The following is a 19,385-nucleotide window of genomic DNA, read 5'->3' as shown; positions in this document are numbered from 1 at the left end:
TTACAACATTAGATCTCAGATTTTAAAATATTAAATACATAAGAATAGATGAAAGAGTTGCAAAACTTCATGTTAAAAGTGCAAAATCAATGAAAGAAGGTCTAAATATGTGAATGGAAGGACATGACACACCCATGGATTGGAAGATCCAATACATTAAAGATTTCAGTTCACTCCAAATTAATCCACAGAGCAATGCAATCCTAATAAAATTCTCAAAAAAAAAATTCAGGGAAATTGAAAAATTGATTCTAAAACTTTTAAAGGAAGAAAGAACAAAAATTAGTCAAGGCAATCATGAAGAAACACAAAGCTAAAGACTTGCATCACTTGGTAACAGGCCTATTATAAGGATGGAGGAACAGAGACGGGGCATCAGTGGTACAAGCAGGCACACCCTGACCAACCGTCTAATAGGCTCACACGCAAACTGTCACGTAATTTACAATCAGGGTGACACACAGAGCAGTGGAAAAGATCTCTTTTTCAGTTTAGTTTTATTTTCAACTTTAATATAATAAGCTTCACCCATTTTGAGAGTACAGTTTCATGAGTTTTGACAAATGTGTAAGCGTCATCATAATCAAGACAGAACATTTCCATCGAAAAGATGATCTTTTAAATAAACGGTGCAAGGTTAATGGAAGATCCCTGTGGGAGGAATGTATTTTAACCCTTCACTTCACACGTAGATCTCAATTTCAGATGAACCGTAGATATAAACATGAAAGGAAAAATAATACAGCTTGAGAAGAAAATATTACAGAATATCTTCATGATCTTGAATGGACTATGATTTCTTAAATAGGGGACTTCCCTGGTGGCTCAGTGATAGTAAATTCACCTGCCAATACAGGAGACATGGGTTCGATCTCTGGTCCGGGAAGATCCCACCTGCCTTGGAGCAACTAAGCCTGTGGGTCACAACTACTGGGCCTGTGCTCCCGAAGCCTGCATGCCTAGAGTCCGTGCTCTGCAACAGAAGAAGCCACCACAATGAGAAGCCTGCGCATCACAACTAGCTCCCACTCGCCACAGCTAGAGACAAGCCTGGGCAGCTACAAAGGCCAAGCACAGTCAAAAATGAACGAATAGATAAATTTTTTAAATTAAAAAAAAAAAAAAGATTTCTTAAATAGGGCAGCAAAGATACTAAACAAAAAGGAGAAAATGTATAAATTGGGCGGATTTAAGATTAAGAACTTGTGTTCAACAAACAACCACTGAAAGAGTAAAAAGGAAACCCACAGAGTATGAGAAGGTATTTGCAAGAAAAAAGAACTCCTACAAGTCAATAAAAAACAGACAACCAGATAGAAAAATGAGCGAATGACCTCAACAGACAGTTCATAAAAGAGGATACCAGACAGTTGGGAAGCTTAGGAAAAGGTTCGCAACATCATCAGGGACATGCAAATTAACACCATGGGGGCAACCTCCAGAGCAGAACAACTGAAATGAAAATGACAACAGCAACTGATGCTGGAGACGTGGAACTCACACAGCCCATTAATTCCACTCCTGGTTTTCTACTTAAAGGAAATGAAACAAACTGTACGAGAGTGCTTATCACCTCCAACAGACGGGCAGGAATGGCCACAGCAGCCCTATACATGACATGGCAAATCTCCCACATGACTAGCCCAGTGATTACATAACTTGAGATACATTCAAACAATGGAATACAATACAGCAACAAGAATATAAGAGCTGCAACCACAGGCAAACAAACATCATGATGAGCAAAAAAAGACAAGATACATAAAGTGGTGCAGCTGCTATGGAGAACAGTAAGGAGGCTCCTTGAAGAACTAAAAATAGAAGAGCCGTACATATAATCCAGCAATCCCACTGCTGGGCATATACCCTGAGAAAACCATAATCCAAAACCACACATGTGCCCCAATGTTCCCTGCAGCTTTATTTACGACAACCAGGATGTGGAAGCAATCTAAACATCCATTGACAGACGAATGGATAAAGAAGACGTGGTACATATATACAACAGGATATTGTTACTCAGCCATAAGAAGGAAAGAAACTAGGTCACTTGTAGAGACGTCAACAGACCCAGAGACTATCATACAGAGTGAAGTAAGTCAGAAAGAGAAAAACAAATATTGTGTATTAATGCATACACGTGGAACCTAGAAAAATGGTGCGGATGAACCTATTTCCAGGGCAGGAACAGAGATGCAGACATGTGGGCACAAGGGGAGAAAGGGAACAGGGAGGGGCCGTCTGGGAGATTAGGATTGATATATTAATACCTACACTACCATGTTCAAGCTGGTTTTAGAAAAGGCAGAGGAACCAGAGATCAAACTACCAACATGCACTGGATCATCAAAAAAGCAAGAGAGTTCCAGAAAAACATCTATTTCTGCTTTATTGACTATGCCAAAGCCTTTGACTGTGTGGATCACAATAAACTGTGGAAAATTCTGAAAGAGATGGGCATACCAGACCACCTGACCTGCCTCTTGAGAAATCTGTATGCAGGTCAGGAAGCAACAGTTAGAACTGTTCATGGAACAACAGACTGGTTCCAAATAGGAAAAGGAGTACGTCAAGGCTGTATATTGTCACCCTGCTTATTTAACTTCTATGCAGAGTACATCATCAGAAACGCTGGGCTGGAAGAAGCATAAGCTGGAATCAAGATTGCCAGGAGAAATAACAATAACCTCAGATATGCAGATGACATCACCCTTATGGCAGAAAGTGAAGAGGAACTAAAAAGCCTCCTGATGAAAGTGAAAGAGGAGAGTGAAAAAGTTGGCTTAAAGCTCAACATTCAGAAAACGAAGATCATGGCATCCGGTCCCATCACTTCATGAGAAATAGATGGGGAAACAGTGGAAACAGTGTCAGACTTTATTTTTTTGGGCTCCAAAATCACTGCAGATGGTGACTGCAGCCATGAAATTAAAAGACGCTTCCTCCTTGGAGGAAAAGTTATGACCAACCTAGACAGCATATTGAAAAGCAGAGACATTACTTTGCCAACAAAGGCCTTCTAGTCAAGGTTATGGTTTTTCCAGTGGTCATGTATGGATGTGAGAGTTGGACTGTGAAGAAAGCTGAGCGCCAAAGAATTGATGCTTTTGAACTGTGGTGTTGGAGAAGACTCTTGAGAGTCCCTTGGACTGCAAGGAGATCCAACAAGTTCATTCTAAAGGAGATCAGCCCTGGGTGTTCTTTGGAAGGACTGATGCTGAAGCTGAAACTCCAGTACTCATGCGAAGAGCTGACTCATTGGAAAAGACTCTGATGCTGGGAGGGATTGGGGGCAGGAGGAGAAGGGGACAACAGAGGATGAGATGGCTGGATGGCATCACCGACTCGATGGACATGGGTTTGGGTGAACTCCGGGAGTTGGTGATGAACAGGGAGGCCTGGCGTGCTGCGATTCATGGGGTCGCAAAGAGTCGGACACGACTGAGTGACTGAACTGACTGATCTGACTGACCATGTATAAAACAGATAGCTAGTGGGGACCTGGTGTATAATACAAGGAGCTCAGCTCGGTGCTGTGATGACCTAGAGGAGTGGGACAGGGTCGGGGGGAGAAGGTCCAGGAGGGAGGGGATACGTGCACACATGCAGCCGATCCGCTTTGTTTACAGCATAAAGTAAGATAACATTGCAAAGCAATTTTTCAAAACGTGGCAGCATTTGGAACATGCAGAAAAAAGAAAAAGAGTGCACCAGAGCAGGCAGAGCTAACTTATGCGTTTACAAGTTAGGATGCTAGTCTGTTTTGGGCTGTTGGTAGTGTGTTGTTTCCTGATAGGGGTGCTAATTTTGCAGGTATGCTCGGTTTATAAAAACTCATCAATTGTACTGATGATGTATATTTTTTCCTAAGGACTACCATACATTACACTTTTTCAATAAAAAGGGTTTTTTTAGTTAGGTATAGGGCCTTGGAAGTAGCCCGTACACATAAAGGGCCTTGAAGCTTAAGTTTCATTAGCTTCATAATACATTTGTCTTTGGTGTCTCCAGACATACACATATGAAAATAAAAAGCAGTTTATAATGTTCTAAGTCTAAGATTTAAACAGATTTTATGTAGAAACTTCACTAATTTTTCACCAATCAATATACACTGAATTTTCCAGAAATGTAACTAATGTAACTACTGTAAATAAAGACTGTATGTTGTTTGTATAGAATTTGATGAAGATTTATTCACCACTTTAGAAAACCATGTCAGCAATGATATAACCACGTATCATGAGGTCCCCACAGGGTACACCTGTGTCAGTCTCTACCTACAGGTGCCATATCCATAGCCCGTGTGCAAGCACGTGGCAGCCACGGTTTCCAACAGGCTGTGAACACTTACTCATGTCTCTGGAGAATCTACATATAGAAATACTTCCTGTATTACAGACAGCTTTCCTTGTATGTTTCCTTTATATTGCAGTTAAGACACTGTACACATGTTGATAAATCTTATTATCTGGGAAATTTCATTTCAGGATAGAAAAGGGGCCATAAAATCTGAACTGTTGAGAACCAGTTACAAACCATCAAATAACTGTAAAGAGAATCCTAACTCTTGAATCTGATAACTGTTCTTTTATACTACTCACATTACCTAAATCACAAGTAAAATACTTATCTAGAATGTTTTAAAAAATAAAAAAAGAAGAAAAGAAAAACTCAGCTACCATTTTCAACAGCAATTACCTAAATGTATCTATTATAAATATTATCTAGACATGGTGAGCAGAACAAGAGGGAAACAGGAGTTCAAACTACAAGATCTAACTGAGCCCTTTTCCTTTTAAGTCAGCAAGATCCAGTCTGGCATTCTCAAGCAAAAGCTTCCATTATTTTTCTGTTCTCTTTCAAAAATAGCTCCACCTTCAAGATTACACAAATTAGATCATTCTGCAGCAGGATTCCTCCTTATAGAGCAGCTCCTAGGAAGCACAGACGGGCTGTCTGCTGTAGAAAACCAGTCATTAAAAAAAGAAAGAAAGAAAGAACAACCAGATGTTTTTTACTTTTCAGTTCCCCTGGATTAGTGACAAAGGGTATGTGCCGTGGCTGTTAATGGTAGCTCTCTCTCTCTCATCAAACACCGTCAAACAGGTGAGGATCAGAGCGGAGCTCCCAGACCAAACTAACATGACAGCGGAATAATTAGGGACAGTGAGACGCCACTGCTCCAAGAGCTTCACCAGGGCCTATGGCATAAAAAGAATTTATCTAGATTTTTAACATCATCAGTCACCAACCTATGGATTATTCCATCACCCAGTAAATCCCCAAGGAAATTTACTCCCAATTAATCACAAGGGGCAAATGGAGGAACAAAGAAAGTTCCTCAAGAGCTCTGAAGAGTTCTGTTTACACAGATCTCCTTCTCAAACCATGTCACTTAACGATAAAGAGATGACAATAATTATTATTTTTTTTTAGTGAAAAATAGAAAACTGACACAAGGAAGTTAAATGAAATCTTGGAAGTCATTCCTGAATCCTTTTCTTCTGTCTTATCCCAAATAAGCAAATCCTGTAGGCTTGAAAAGCCCGTACCCAGAATCTGATGACTTATCTTCTCTACCACCCTGCCTGGAGCCATCATCAGCTCCTAGCACGTCACTTCCATACTCCTAACAGGACCCCCTGCTCTCGCCCTCGCTCTTCCTCTTCTACACACAGGGGTCAGTGGTTATTTTAATATGTAAGTCATTATCATGTCTCTTCTCTGGCTTGAAATCCCAGTGGCTTCCTCATCTCACTCAAGGTCAAAGCCAGAGTCCTACAAAGGCCTGCAAGATCTGGTCCCTTCACTCTCTTTCTCTCCTGTTATTCTCCATCTCATTCACTTGCCTCCAGCCTGTGGGCCTCCTGGATGTTCCTGGAACCTACTAGTACTTACTGTTCCCTCCACTGGCTTGCTCCACACCATTGCTCCCCCTCTCTGTGTCTTCTAAACCACCTTATTTCATAACACACTCTCTGCCTCACTTATCTAATCCTCTCCTGCTTTAATTTTCACCACCTGACATTCCCTATCATTTTCTCACTCATTTACTTACTGTCTGCTGCCCACTTTGCCCTGAGAAGCTGACAGCCAGGAAAGTGAAAGTGAAAGTCGCTGAGCCGTGTCTGACTCTTTGCAACTCCATGGACTATACAATACAGTCCATGGAATTCTCCCAGCCAGAATACCAGGGTGGGTAGCTTTTCCCTTCTCCAGGGGATCTTCCCAACCCAGGAATCAAAGCGGGGTCTCCTGCATTGCAGGTGCATTCTTTACCAACTGAGCTATGAGGGAAGCCTAACTCCCAGGAGAGCTGGATTTTATTTGTTTTATTAAATGCTCTTCCCAGGTTGGCGCAATGGTAAAGAATCTGCCTGCCAATGCAGGAGGTCTGGGTTTGATCCCTGGGTCAGGAGGATCCCCTGGAGAGGGGAATGGCTACCCACTGTAGTATTCTTGCTGGTAAAATTCCATGGGGTTGCAAAGAGTCGGACACAACTGAGCAAACACATGTACATACATTAAGTGCTCTCTCCTCAGTGTCTAAAATGATGACAAGGCGTCACTTTCCTGGTGCTCCAGGGGTTAAGACTCTGCACTTCCAATGCAGAGAGTGTAGGTTCGATCCCTGGTCAGGAAATTAAGATTCCACATGCCATGCAGCATGGCCAAATAAAGAGAAAAAATAATAATAAAAAATAAATAAAATGGTGACTAGGCATCTCCTGTCTGTGTGTTATCTACCAACTGAATGATGTTACTAATAGGTAGAGGAGGAGCCACAGAGACCCAAACCCAGATAGTGAGGAAAAGCCAAATTAGAAACCAGACTCCAGAGCCAAAGCATTTCTGGCACGTGGTTTTAAAGAGATTAGAGCAACTTGCTGACTTTTTTCCTCCAGATATAAGAATAGGAGGAAATACCTGAATGAGCATCAAACAAAACAAAGCAAAACCGAACAAAACCCAAACCCAGACAGGGCCACCATCCCAGTCATTTTTCTATAAAACATTCTCTTAAATGGACTCAATCAGACAGTTCTCTTAAACGGTTTATCGGTGAAATTGCCTCAGGAGGCCCTCCAGGAATGTAAGTAAACACACCACTGGCCTAAGGCCAAAGCACACCAAACTAATCCTATGCCAAAGCTTAGCTTAGATCCTGTCCCATTTCCAACCCAAACTTTTGTTTCCCCAATGAGATGGTACTTTCCTTTGCCTCCATGGAGAGAAAAGTCAACCAAAAAGATCACTGGGCAGTGTTTAATAACGTTATGGCTGCTCCTTTTAATAAGGTTTTTTTTTTTAAAGGAAAGATGGAGGGGATTATCTACAAGTAATAAAAACAAAGCGATAATGCTCTTGCATATGGTTAATGAACCATTTTCCTCATTAAAGATAAGGGTATAAACAAGTTATTGCACATCTTGGTGGCAGAAAGGAAATACAATTAAATCCATTAATAGCCACAAGAGTTTTTATGTTCCCAGAGGACCCTGGTTTCCAGCGCTGCTTATTCATTTTCATCCACAGCCAAAACGATGCATAGCAGGGATGACCGAAGGCTGTGCGGACTATTCACGCATTTCAATTTTAAGGAGACAACTCTATTAAACAGCAGACTTCAGGTAGATGATGCTGCCACATTCTATTGGACATGAGCTGACCTGACAAAAGCCTACCTGGAGAGACAAAGTAAATGGTGACTAACATAAATCAGGCCTACAGATGCTCGACCATCACACTCACGGTTTCAGTACTGCTTCCCAAAGATGTCAAGGTAACGATTTCTGTGAATAGAGATGCTCAGACACTTTACAACCATATGAACAGAGATGCTCAAACATTTTATAACTATTTTGTTTCTCTGCATAACAAGTCAACAAGGACAAAAAAACGTATCTCCACTAAAAAAAAGTCAGGTAAAAAAGAGGTAATCAAAACAAATTTAACTAAACACTAGATATGGGGCTTTACTTACTAATCCATGGTAGTCCAACCCCAAAGGAAAATGTGACTTGTACCTCCAACTACATCTTCAATAGGGTCTCTGACTCCCTAAGACTTGAGATTAAATCCTTACCCTCAACTCACCAGCAAGCCTGCCTGGCGAGCACAACCTGGACCAGGAGGTGAGCAAAACAGCCCCACTGTGGGTCTAAGGCTCTCAGATTATACTCCCCGTTACTCTTAGCCTCATACTCAGAGCCCATTCCTCCTTAACATACTGACTACCTGGTTCTTCAGTTCATAGAATATCAGAACCAAAAAAGCAGAAAGAAGGCATATCAATAGCAATACGGAGGAATGAAGGCAAAAACAAAACTAAAAAAGCAAACACGTGACTTTAAAAATAGTTATGCACCATGCACCAGTCCACACTCTTCACTTCAAGCCCATGAGGGTCTCATTCATCCTGACGATCCACATGGGAGAAGAGGTTAACCTGTGTTTTATTCATTCTCAAGGAAGAACCAGAAACATGTAAATATATTTTTAGGTTTATAACCAAAATGGGAAAATAAAGTCTTGGTGCTTATTACAGGAGAAACTGACACGTATACAAAGATCCAAGTGCTTCAGGATAGACCTTAAATGCATTACCAGGTTTTCCTATAAAAGTAGGATACAGTTTTTCTATAGTCTGAGACACAAAAAGGAAAAGTGAAAAAGATCAACTCTGCTTAAATCCTCATTTTCCTAGGAGTCGCTCAGCTTTTATTGGTGATAAATGGCTAGCTGTAAACCGGTTTAGTAGCTCTTCTGGCTGCCAAAGCAGAGCTAAAGAAGTCAGCAGGTAGAATAGGGAAGCTGTCAAGTCAAGCTGGCTCAAAACAAAGTTGTGGTTTGCAGGCGGGGCCTGAACCATCTCTTCCGTTCATATAAGCTGGCAGGATGTAGAAACAGGATCCCGACGCAGTCACTGCTTCAGAGAACCAAAATATTTTCCTTTGACTTTCTAGTCTATTAAGCTTGGGGTTTGGCAGGATCTGTGTCTACAGTGAACCCAAGACCTTATAATGGTCCCTGGGAGGAAATCGGAATATAAACAAGGTAGCCCTGATTCTAGACAGAAAGCAGTTTTTGGAGGGGTATCGAGGAGAGACAGAGAAGCCAGGCTGGCAATAAAGACAGCAAGAGTAACAGTAATATTAAGTGTTTTCTATGTGCCACAAAAGCAATTAACTTGTATTAATCTCCCTTAATCCTCATAATACATGAATGGTAGGGGAATTATTATGCTCATTTTACAGATGAGAAAAATGAAGCATTAGAGAGGTTAAGTAATTTGCCCAAGTCACTCAAACAGTAAACCAAGAGTCAGGATTAAAATCCTGGCTAACTGGCGCCAATAGTTGGGCCATGTGATGTGAAGAGCTGACTCATTGGAAAAGACCCTGATGCTGGGAAAGACTGAAGGCGGGAGGAGAAAGGGACGACAGAGGATGAGACGGCTGGATGGCATCACCGACTCGATGGACGTGAGTTTGAGAAAGCTCTGGGGGCTGGTGATGGACAGGGAGGCCTGGCGTGCTGCAGTCCATGGGGTCGCAGAGAGCAGGACACGACTGAGCGCCCGAACAACTGGCTCCAGCACTGACACCTGCAGACACTAAGCGACGAAGCCTCTCACTGTCTGTAGTTTGGTAACAGGGCAGCATTCTGTAATCCCAACATCACAGCGTGTGTGCTAAGTCACTTAAGTTGTGCCTGACTCTCTGCGACCCAATGGACTGTAGCCCGCAAGGCCCCTCTGTCAATAGGATAACATTACAGCGTCCAAAGCATTAAACATTATCAACCATGAGAGCCAGAGAGCGCTCAGGGGACACCAAGTTTAAGCAGAGAAACAGTTCCCGAGTCATGAGACAAATCCCAGCTCCACCTCCCTTTAAACCGGGGAGCCCTACAGAAATGCCTTCCTCTCCCTGGGCCTTGATTTCCCTTCCTGGGGAGTTGACGGTTACCGTGCACACATCAAAGGCTCAGCAGTCTGCTTCTCTTCACCTGGGCATCAGCCTAAACACCCCCTCACCAGAGGTCTCCTCAATCACACTGCCCAACCCTCTCCAGTCCCCACGCCGCTTTCTCATCATGGCACCACCTGCCTGTTCACTCTGGATCTACTTACCAGTTTATCACCTGTCTCCCTCCTCTGGGACGTTCACTCTAAGAGAGAATGGACTTCATCAACCTGCTTGCTGCTGGTTCCCCAGCCCCTGGAGCAGTGCCTGGCACATAGAAACACTCAACAAATATTTGCTGAATGAAAGAACCATGTAGGAGAGACTTTCATTCAATGAACTATACAAATAAACAGGCACTGTTCATTGACAAATATATTTATCAAGCACCTATAAAGTAACTATGTAAACAGACAGGCTTATTTCAGATGGCGCTAACTGGTGTGAAGATCTCTAAACTCTCAGGATGGACCGGACAGGTGAGGGCAGCTTTCCAAGTAGCGGGTCAGCTGAGACCTGAACAATACCCGGGAGCCAGTCACACGGTGATCGGGGGACAGGGCATCCCGGCAGAGGGAACAGCAAGTGCAAAAGCCCTGAGGCAGGGAGACCATGCCGGGGCCCAGCCTGTGGAGCCCGGCGCTCATGGGCAGCACGATGGAGATGAGGTCGAAGCCATGGGAAGGACCCCTCCAGGAATTATCTCCCAAGTCAGAAGAAGGCTTTTACTCTATGTGTGATGGCAAGTTACTCCATAGCGTGTCTTATCTTCACCAGTGACTCAGTGGCAAAGAACCTGCCTGCCAGTGCAGGAGAGGTGGGTTCAATCCCTGGTTTGAGATCTCCTGAAGAAGGAAATGGCAACCTGCTCCAGTGTTCTTACCTGGGAAATCCCTGGGACAGAGGCTACGGACCACGGGGTCGCAGAGTCAGACAGGACTTAGCAACTAAACAACAACAAACTTATCTTCGCCCAGCAGATTGTACACTTTATGAGATGAAGGATTTTGCTTGTGGCACATACTGGCTGGTCTACAAGCATCTGTTAAACGAATGAACTGGGGAGAGTATGAACAGAGAGTGACATGGTCTGATTTTCATTTTAAAGTATCGCTTTGAACTTTTACCTTCTGAGAGGAGACCAGGGTGGCAGAGGATGGGGAAATTTACAAACAAGGACATTAGATGTGCTTTCTGGGCACTGTAAATCAGAGACAGGGGAAGAAAAGGCTACAATCTAACCCCTGAAGCCATTTGGTGTTTTCAAACAACAGAGAGGAAAAGGTCCGTGAGGAGGGACCAAATAAATGACAACTGATGTCCTAAGCCTTTCGTGTTTTTCTAAACTGCTTAAACCACTACAAAGAATCTCTGTCTCACTTATAACAAGAACAAAAGGAAGCTCAAAGCCAGACACATACACAGCAGACACACAGAGTTTTGGAGAAAAACAGTAAAGAAAAAACACCTTCCTACATCTAAGAAAAATAACCAGGCTAAATTTCCTCAGGGACAATTAAGATTCCACTTAGCACATCCAAACTGTTAGCTGGGGGGGATCTTGCTCGGAACAAGGCTCTGAGAGGCAGACTGCCACCCAGAGGAGGTGGCAGACTAAGAGAGGAGCAGACTCTGTAACAGGGACCAAGTTTTAAAACGTCACTCCTTTCACACCTACCTATATCCGCACCCGGTCACTAAAAAAAAAACATCCAGGGTAAAGCACTCACACCTGACATGTTTACTACCTGTCTCCCTCCACTAGAATGCTCATGCTAGGAGAGAATGGACTTTGTCTATTACCTGAATTTCTAAGAGGTACATTATAGTTCTAAAAAAACTTTTGCCAACATCATCTCTGGATACTACCACGTGCCTCTCTTTACAGAACTGAAAGTGCTGAAAGAATGAATGAGACACAGGTTCATCTGGGAGTTGTGGCGCATCATTACTTCTAAGCGGGGGGAGAGGAAGAACAGTATTCGGGGTCAGAAAAATTGGCAAAGCTATCACTAAACTCCAATATCAATGCCCCCTCCTCACCTGTGCCTCGCCACCCATCGCCACAAAGAGGGCAGAGGGCAAAGCGCTCTCCATTCACCATTTCTGCTATCAATAAAGATGAGCAAGCAACTCTAGAATCGAGAAAGAAGCGTGAGGAGTAGAGTGAACTCTCAGCCCCCACCGCCATGCCTCAACTATCCAACCTTTTTTCACAGCTTTATTGTGATACAAAGTGTGTAAGTTTCCCTCCTTTGACGTACGTGTACAACCGAGTACAGTTGACACATATCTTTAGATATTTATTTATTTTTAAAATATTTAAAGTGTTTATTCATTTGGCTGCACTGGATTTTAGTTGTGGCATGTGGGATCTAGATCCCTAACCAGGGATCAAACCCAGGCTCCCGGCATTGGGAGCTCCAAGTCTTAGCTACTGGAGGACCAGGGAAGTCCCTAAACATCTGTTTTTAAAACAACATTTACTGGTCTTTTCTGTAATATGTGTTTACTACAGAAAGTCTGGAAATCACCAAAAAATATACAAGGACAGAAATTAGTATCACACATAATCCTACCAACTGAAAACCATTTTGGAGTTAACGCCTCCAGACAGTTTTCTCCGTAGATATTGACTAAGACCTAAATTTGTGAGAAACGAATGGACAAGGAAGCATCAGGAAGCAAATTCTCTCCAGGAGGAAGCAAGCTGAGCAGAAGGTAAAAACGTTTAAAGAGGGGAAACTAACAAAAGAAAACTAATGGACCCTTGGGAGAGAGAAGAAAAGGGACATTTTAAAATAACTTGGAAGAGGAAAGACTGAGGACTCAATCTAAGTAAACAAATAAGGAGAGACCATAAATACGGCAGCCGCAGGTGACTGCTGTGACATGAAATGTGGCCAGAACAACGAAGGAAGGGGATTTTAAATTTTACTCAATTTCAATTAATATTTAAGTAGCCACACGTGGCTAGTTGGCTAGCTGTATTGAACAGCACAGCTTTAAAGAGAAAATAGCCTATGATCTTAAGACGTAATTGAATGTCAAACGAAATGTTTTAAGTAACTGACTTCTGGAAGATATAAAAGCTAAGCAATAATACATCATCACTGACTGGCCTCCTCCATGGCGCTACCCAAGGCAGAGGCCAGGCACCAGTCTGCCTAAGTGGCTCCCCGAGCTGTGACTACAGCTATTCTCCGGTGTGTAATAACAGAAAAGGGAAAGCAGGTCCAGCAGGCTTTCTCATCAAATCGCGGCCCTGTGAATGAATCCAGAGGTGGTGCCCGGGCACACACGTTCCTTCTCTAAAATCCTCCCAAGCTATGCTGGTTATTCCTCTAACCAGGCCTAAAGAAGGGAGGATTCTGTCAGGGCTCGCCAGTCTAGAACCAAAGCACCTTGCTCAAGGCCCGCCCCATGGCCAACTTCAAGCTCCTGTCTTTTCTCCAGAGCCCTTAATACCACTCCAAACTCACACTGGAAAAAAGACCCAACTCTTGCCATCATTCCCATGGCTTCCTTGTTTTCTCAAAGTGCTCCCAGAACGTGACACCACAGATTCAAGCCAAGTTGACTGCAAATTTCAGAGGACCTACTGAGCCTTCCAGTCTAGGCCAAAACAGGACAAGCCTCCCGGAATGAAGCAGTAAAAACACACAGCCCCAGCACTTTCTGGCTGGCACCTTCTAATACACACGGAGATGGTACCAGAAGTAAGAACAGCGGCAGCTTATTGGCTCAGCTAAGAAACTGGAAATCTAGTTTAAAAGGAAATCTCATAACCACTCACGTGTCCAAAAGATCTGTAAATCAATACATGTAAAAACGGACTCTGTGAAAGTCATTCTGTCTCTGACTTAAGGAATCTGAGCTTCCGCAGGGACGGTGGATAATATTACCCCGATAGAGAGGCTATTGTATTACGACACTCACAATGTGAAATTCAAATCTAAGGTACAGATACACGGTTCAGACTTCCAGTGCTAAGGAAATAATAGAAATTTCCCCAGGTCTCTCTTTGATCAATTACATTTACTTCGTATCTATCATTTAAGAAGTACTTTCTCCTGTAGACCTATAGGTCCTATTTTATCAACTGTTTTTCTTTTTTTTCTATTTTTCAGCCATACCATGAACCATGTGGGAACCATGTGGGAACCATGAGTTCCCCCACCAGGGATCAAACTCATGCCCCCTGTAGGGGAGGTGTGCTGTCGTAACCCCTAGATCACCAGCGAAGACCCTATTCCTATTCTACATTTATTTCACCCACGTATTAAAATGGATAGTAAGTAAAAGTATTACCAATCAACAGATCAAAACACCAAGGCATTGAAGAATTTGCCCCAGCACACAGGAAGAACACACAGCAGTATATCCTGGCCTGCCTAGTGCTTTCATGGTTAGAGGGGCACCTGGCCTCAAGGGCCTTCATGAAATCGACACTTCTACTGCAAGTTGGCCAGTGACGCCAACTTGGCCATGGTCACATCCTTTTTTTTTCTAAATGCAGTCTAAACGAGAAGTGACTGATAACCACTGAGCTCCTTCCCTAAGCATACATACAGATAAGACTATGCAAATGTGCTCTGGGCTCAAAGACAAATGTGATACAGTTTGTGAGTGACGCGGCAGAGCACATGGTGTCCCCTCACAGTCAGTTTGACACTACAGAAAGAATTCAGGACACTTCTGACACTTAATCATCTTTCTGGCTCTACTCACACAACTCAGAAAGAGGAAAGAACATGCGGGGAAACGTCACCGTACAAACAGCATAGAGAAGGGATCGATGAGACACTAAAACCCTTCCTGTGACATCAAGCAACTTGCCACCTGGTGCCAACGATGATGCCACACCACTCTCCACACTCTGGACCACAGACGAGGCAGCACTCCCCTAAGTGTGAAGTGGTGCCGACTTCAAAAGCTGTGAATTTCATACCGGAACTGTTATAACAGACCCCCCCCGCTGGCTGTTGTTCTTTAGTCACTAAGTCGTGTCCAACTCTGTACGACTCCATGGACTGTAGCCTGCCAGGCTCCTCTGTCCGAGGGATTTCCCAGCAAGAGTACTGGGTTGCCATTTCCTTCTCCAGGGGATCTTTCCCATGCAAGGATCGAACCAAGTCTCCTGCACGGCAGGATTCTTTGCCGCTGAGCCATCAGGGAAGTCCAGAATCTTAACAGCCAAATACATTCCACAATGCTTACCTCTGGGGAGTAAGAACAGACATAGGGGCTTTCCTTTACAATTTTCATCTTTCTGTACTGCTTGAATTTCTAATCATGGACATGTATTAATCTCTTTATTTTAAGCCACAGAGAAGTCACAGACAACATATACAACATACGGTCAGTGCTACTGCAATAAGTTTGTATGGGGACAGATGGTTACTGATGTACCATGATCATTTCGTAATGTATGCAAATATCAAATCACTATGCAGTACATCTGAAACTAACATAACATTGCCCATCAACTATATTTCAGTGAAAATTTTGAAAGTCCAGGTGAGAAGAATAAAAATCTACTGGTTTTTTTTTTGGAAAAAACATCTTTTTATTATTAAAAAAAATACTGATAAAAAATGGTAATGAATAGAACAGTTTAGTTATTTTTAAAGCCAACTACAGATATGCTCTTCATTCATGAAAAAAAAATACTGTGGATTCTGAAAGAATTTAGTAGCTGTTAAGTCAGAGCAGAGTACCTACTTGAGAAACAATTTTATTTAAACACCTAATAAAGGGAAAGCTGTTTTTTTCCTTCCCCAAAAGTACATTATATTCTACAGGGATCAAGAAAAGAAGCGTGACATTCCCTGCGCTCAGCTTTTCAACTCTCATCTCCACACCAGGCAGAGGATGACGTTTTCACAAGACTGAATCCCACGACATTTCATACATACCTAACCTTGGGTCCTACAATCACACTGACATTTCTCAAGTACACATAAATCACACGTTTATGTCTCATTGAGCTTCACGAGATGAGAATGTTAATTCAAGGTGAAATTCAGTGTGCCGGATACAGAGTGCAGACTGCCAATATACCCTCAACAGCATGAACAAGTATACCAAGGGGCCCTCAAACTCACTGGATGGCTCCAGTAACGGGAAGGGCCAAGAGCAGGCCATTCTCTCTCCACAGGGTGTTATTTTCCATCCTGCAGATAAAACAACACGCTCCAAAGAGCACAAGTGTTCCACAAGGAGCTGGGAGGCACGAGGGTGACAGGTGGAAACGAAGTCAGAGCAGGACAGCTGACAGTCCCAAGGACTGGTTAGTAGACATGACCTGACTGTATGCTCCCTGCAGGTGACAGCAATAAGCCAGCCTGAGGCGCTCACACCACGCCAGCATAATAATTCCTGATTTCATCAGGATGCCTAGCTGTTTCTTGGGCGAAAAATTTATTCTGTGGACCTCTCAGTGACCAATAGGGACAGACTGGAAACCAACAGCCATCGGTGACTTTATTTATCCTCCTCGCTGGCACAGCAGCTTCTTGTCAGCAAGCTTACGCCTTTTCAATCTAACAAGCTAGAGAAGGCAGCTGTCCAAATGTCACCAAACGTAGTGATAGATGTGAAGGAAGGACAGGCAAGCCTGAATTACTCACACGGGACCCAGGGAGGAAGGGACTCAGTGCTCGTGTGTTTGAAAGAAGTAGATGAGGCTATTTCAGCTATAGATGGGCCTGAAGAGAAAGAGAAAGGCAGGCCTGCTTAGGACCAGGAGGGGTAAGCCACCACATACTAAACTCCTAGTTGAGTCGTGTATGTTAGGGTGTTGGCCAAACCAAAGCAAACTGGTGTGGCTCGCGATTGTCCTGAAGAAAGGACAGAGAAGAAAGAAAGTAAAATCAGTGAAGCGAATGCTGAAACACAGGGACACCAAGAGCAGAGGGGGGCTGATGGAAAACAATCCAGCATGATCTAAAAACATTCCAGATGTATATCCTTCCAACCGCAACTCCACCCCTACACACAAAGGCATCCTAAAGAAACTTTTGCGGGAAGCGCCAAGAGTCCTGGACAAAAATATTTATAGCATTACTGTTCGTGTTAACAAACAGGAAACAACCCAACTGTTCATCAAAAGAAGATTTACGATATATTCATACTGTGAAATTCTTACCCCTTAGGGAAAATGTTTCGAGTTACCATACAGCATCGATGATTCTCACAAACTTAATGTTGAGTTCACACACACACACAAACAACACACACAGACACAAATAGGTTACAGAACACACACATTATGATAGCATTTATATAAACTTCCCAAAACATTCACAACGAAAAAACATTGTCTAGAGATGCACATACATAGTAAAATTAATTTTAAAAGACCGGGAAATGAGGGACACACAATTCAGAATAATGTCTACCTTTGTAGGGGGAAGCAGGGGACGTGGCGGGGAAGAGGCACCCAGGGCTCCAACGAAACTCTAATGCTGTTTCTCAAGCTGAGTCAAGGACAGATATGTCCTTCTTGTCATTTTTTAAATTTTAAAGTCCTCTCTAGGATATACATCATTTTGTATGCATGAAACAATTCAAAACAGAAGGGGGCTGGAGAAAAATGAGAGTTGAAGATGTAACCAAGCCATGCTCCCTAACCCCCACTTACAAGTCCATCTGCCCAAGATGGGGCTTCCAGAGTGAGGAGCAAGTCACACTCCAAGACAACAGAATCAACTCGGTTTAGAGGTGACAGGAAAAAAGACCATCTTCAGGCACTTCTCTGGGCTTCCTGGCTGAAATCAACTCCACAGTGTCTATCTAGTCAAGGGGTAAGCTGTGAGACACTGCACACTGTCTCCAAAGTGTGTGAGAAGACTGCCTTGCCCATACAGAAACAGAAAACAGCCCAACTCAGGTCTATTTTACCAATGGAAAGTCCCCAGATGGTTCCAACAGAGAGAGGAATGGATTGCAGTTAGGAACAAGGCAGTAGTTTTATGTGGCCCTGCAGAGCTAGAAAAATATGTGACCGGTTACTGGGGGTGGGGAGGAGAGGATGAAAATTACACTTGAAAACACACTAAATAGGACTTTTCCAAGACCATAAAAGCCTGGACAGAATGTGTGTATCTGGAGTACAAACGGACGTGTGTTTTGAACACAAACTAGAAGCCCTAAGGGTTAGTATGGGCTTTACCCGGCAGAAGATGACAACCAAGTTTAGCACATGCCAAGTATATTGGGAAATAATAATATCTAGAGAGATCTATACCACATCCTTGTAACACAGGTACAGCTCACGGGCGCTAGCGAGGCAGGGGAAAAAAGTCTGTGACTTTCACGGGGAAACGGACAGGAAGGCCGGATTCTCTCAGAAGGCCCAGGGCAGAGAATCCACTGGGCCCCGCTCTGGGAGGGCAAGAGGGTGGTCCCGGCCCGAGGCCGAAGGTGGGCATGCCAGAAGAGGGCGGGGTCCCCTCGGGAGGAGTCCCCGGGAGGCCGGGCAGGGACGCAGCGGGGCAGCCGAGGGGGAATCCAGGGCCGGGGCGCCCCCCTTGGCCGACGGGACGGGGAGGACTAGGAAGGCGGGGGCCTGTCACAGCCCCGGCTGGGCGGTCCCCGAGGGCCTGGTCGCCCCCCGCCCGCCGCTCACCTGGGCACGCAGCTGGACGAGCTCCGGTCCACCTCCCAGGTGGCATACAGGTTCATCTGCACGGGGGCGGGGGTGCGGCCTGGCCCCGGGCCGCCGGGAGTCGCGGAGCCCGAGGCCACCGCGACGGCCATGGAGGTGGAGGTGGACGAGGACGAGGACGAGGCGGCCGCCGCCGAGGTGGACGAGGACGACGAGGTGGCCTGGGCCAGCTTGGGGGGCGTCGGCTGCTGCGGCGGCTGCTGCTGCGGCGGCGGCGGCTGCGGCGGGGATTGGGCGACCCCGGAGCCCCGCTGGCCGCTGCCGCCCCCGGCGCCTCCGGGACCACCGCCCGGCCCTCCGCGTTCCGCCATGGCCCGGCCGGGGGCGGGGAGGCGCGGGGGTTACGGGGATCGAGGCGACGGCCGAAAGGACCGCCCAGGCTTCTCTCGCGGCGGCCGCGGGGGCTCGATTCGTCTGCTCAGCCCGCCCGCTCGAGCGCGCGAGCGCGAGCTGCACGCACGCGCGGGGCCCCGCGGCGCGCGGTCCTCGCGCTCGCCCGCCGCTGCCTGTTGCGGCTCGCGCCGCCGAGACACTGGGTGGGCGTGTCCGGGGAGGGGGCGGGGAGCCCCGGCCCGCGCCCGCCCCACCCAGCGCCCGGGGGCGGGGCCGCGCTCGGGCGCGCGCCCCGGGCGGGCCTGTGGGCGCGCTCGCCCCTCGCTCCTCGGGGGAGGGGGTCGGCGGCTAGGCGCCCTCCGCCTGGTCCTCTCCTCAAATTCGCGGCCCGGCGGCAGCCCGCTGAACCT

General features: G+C 45.2%; 1 protein-coding gene across 1 annotated transcript in view; it reads right to left on the bottom strand.

The window, feature by feature from the left end:
• The window catches only part of PACS1 (phosphofurin acidic cluster sorting protein 1), a 144,275-nt gene extending 125,169 nt beyond the window's left edge, over positions 1–19,106 (bottom strand). Inside the window, exon 1 of the mRNA XM_018042932.1 lies at positions 18,604–19,106. Within this exon, the coding sequence (XP_017898421.1) occupies positions 18,604–18,953 (350 nt within the window). The 5' untranslated portion in view covers positions 18,954–19,106. The remainder of the gene's footprint in view (positions 1–18,603) is intronic.

The sequence above is a fragment of the Capra hircus genome, chromosome 29 (genome assembly GCF_001704415.2).
Source record: "Capra hircus breed San Clemente chromosome 29, ASM170441v1, whole genome shotgun sequence".
NCBI lineage: Eukaryota > Metazoa > Chordata > Mammalia > Artiodactyla > Bovidae > Capra > Capra hircus.
Note: the sequence above shows the minus strand (reverse complement) of the source record. Positions and strands in the feature narration are given on the sequence as shown.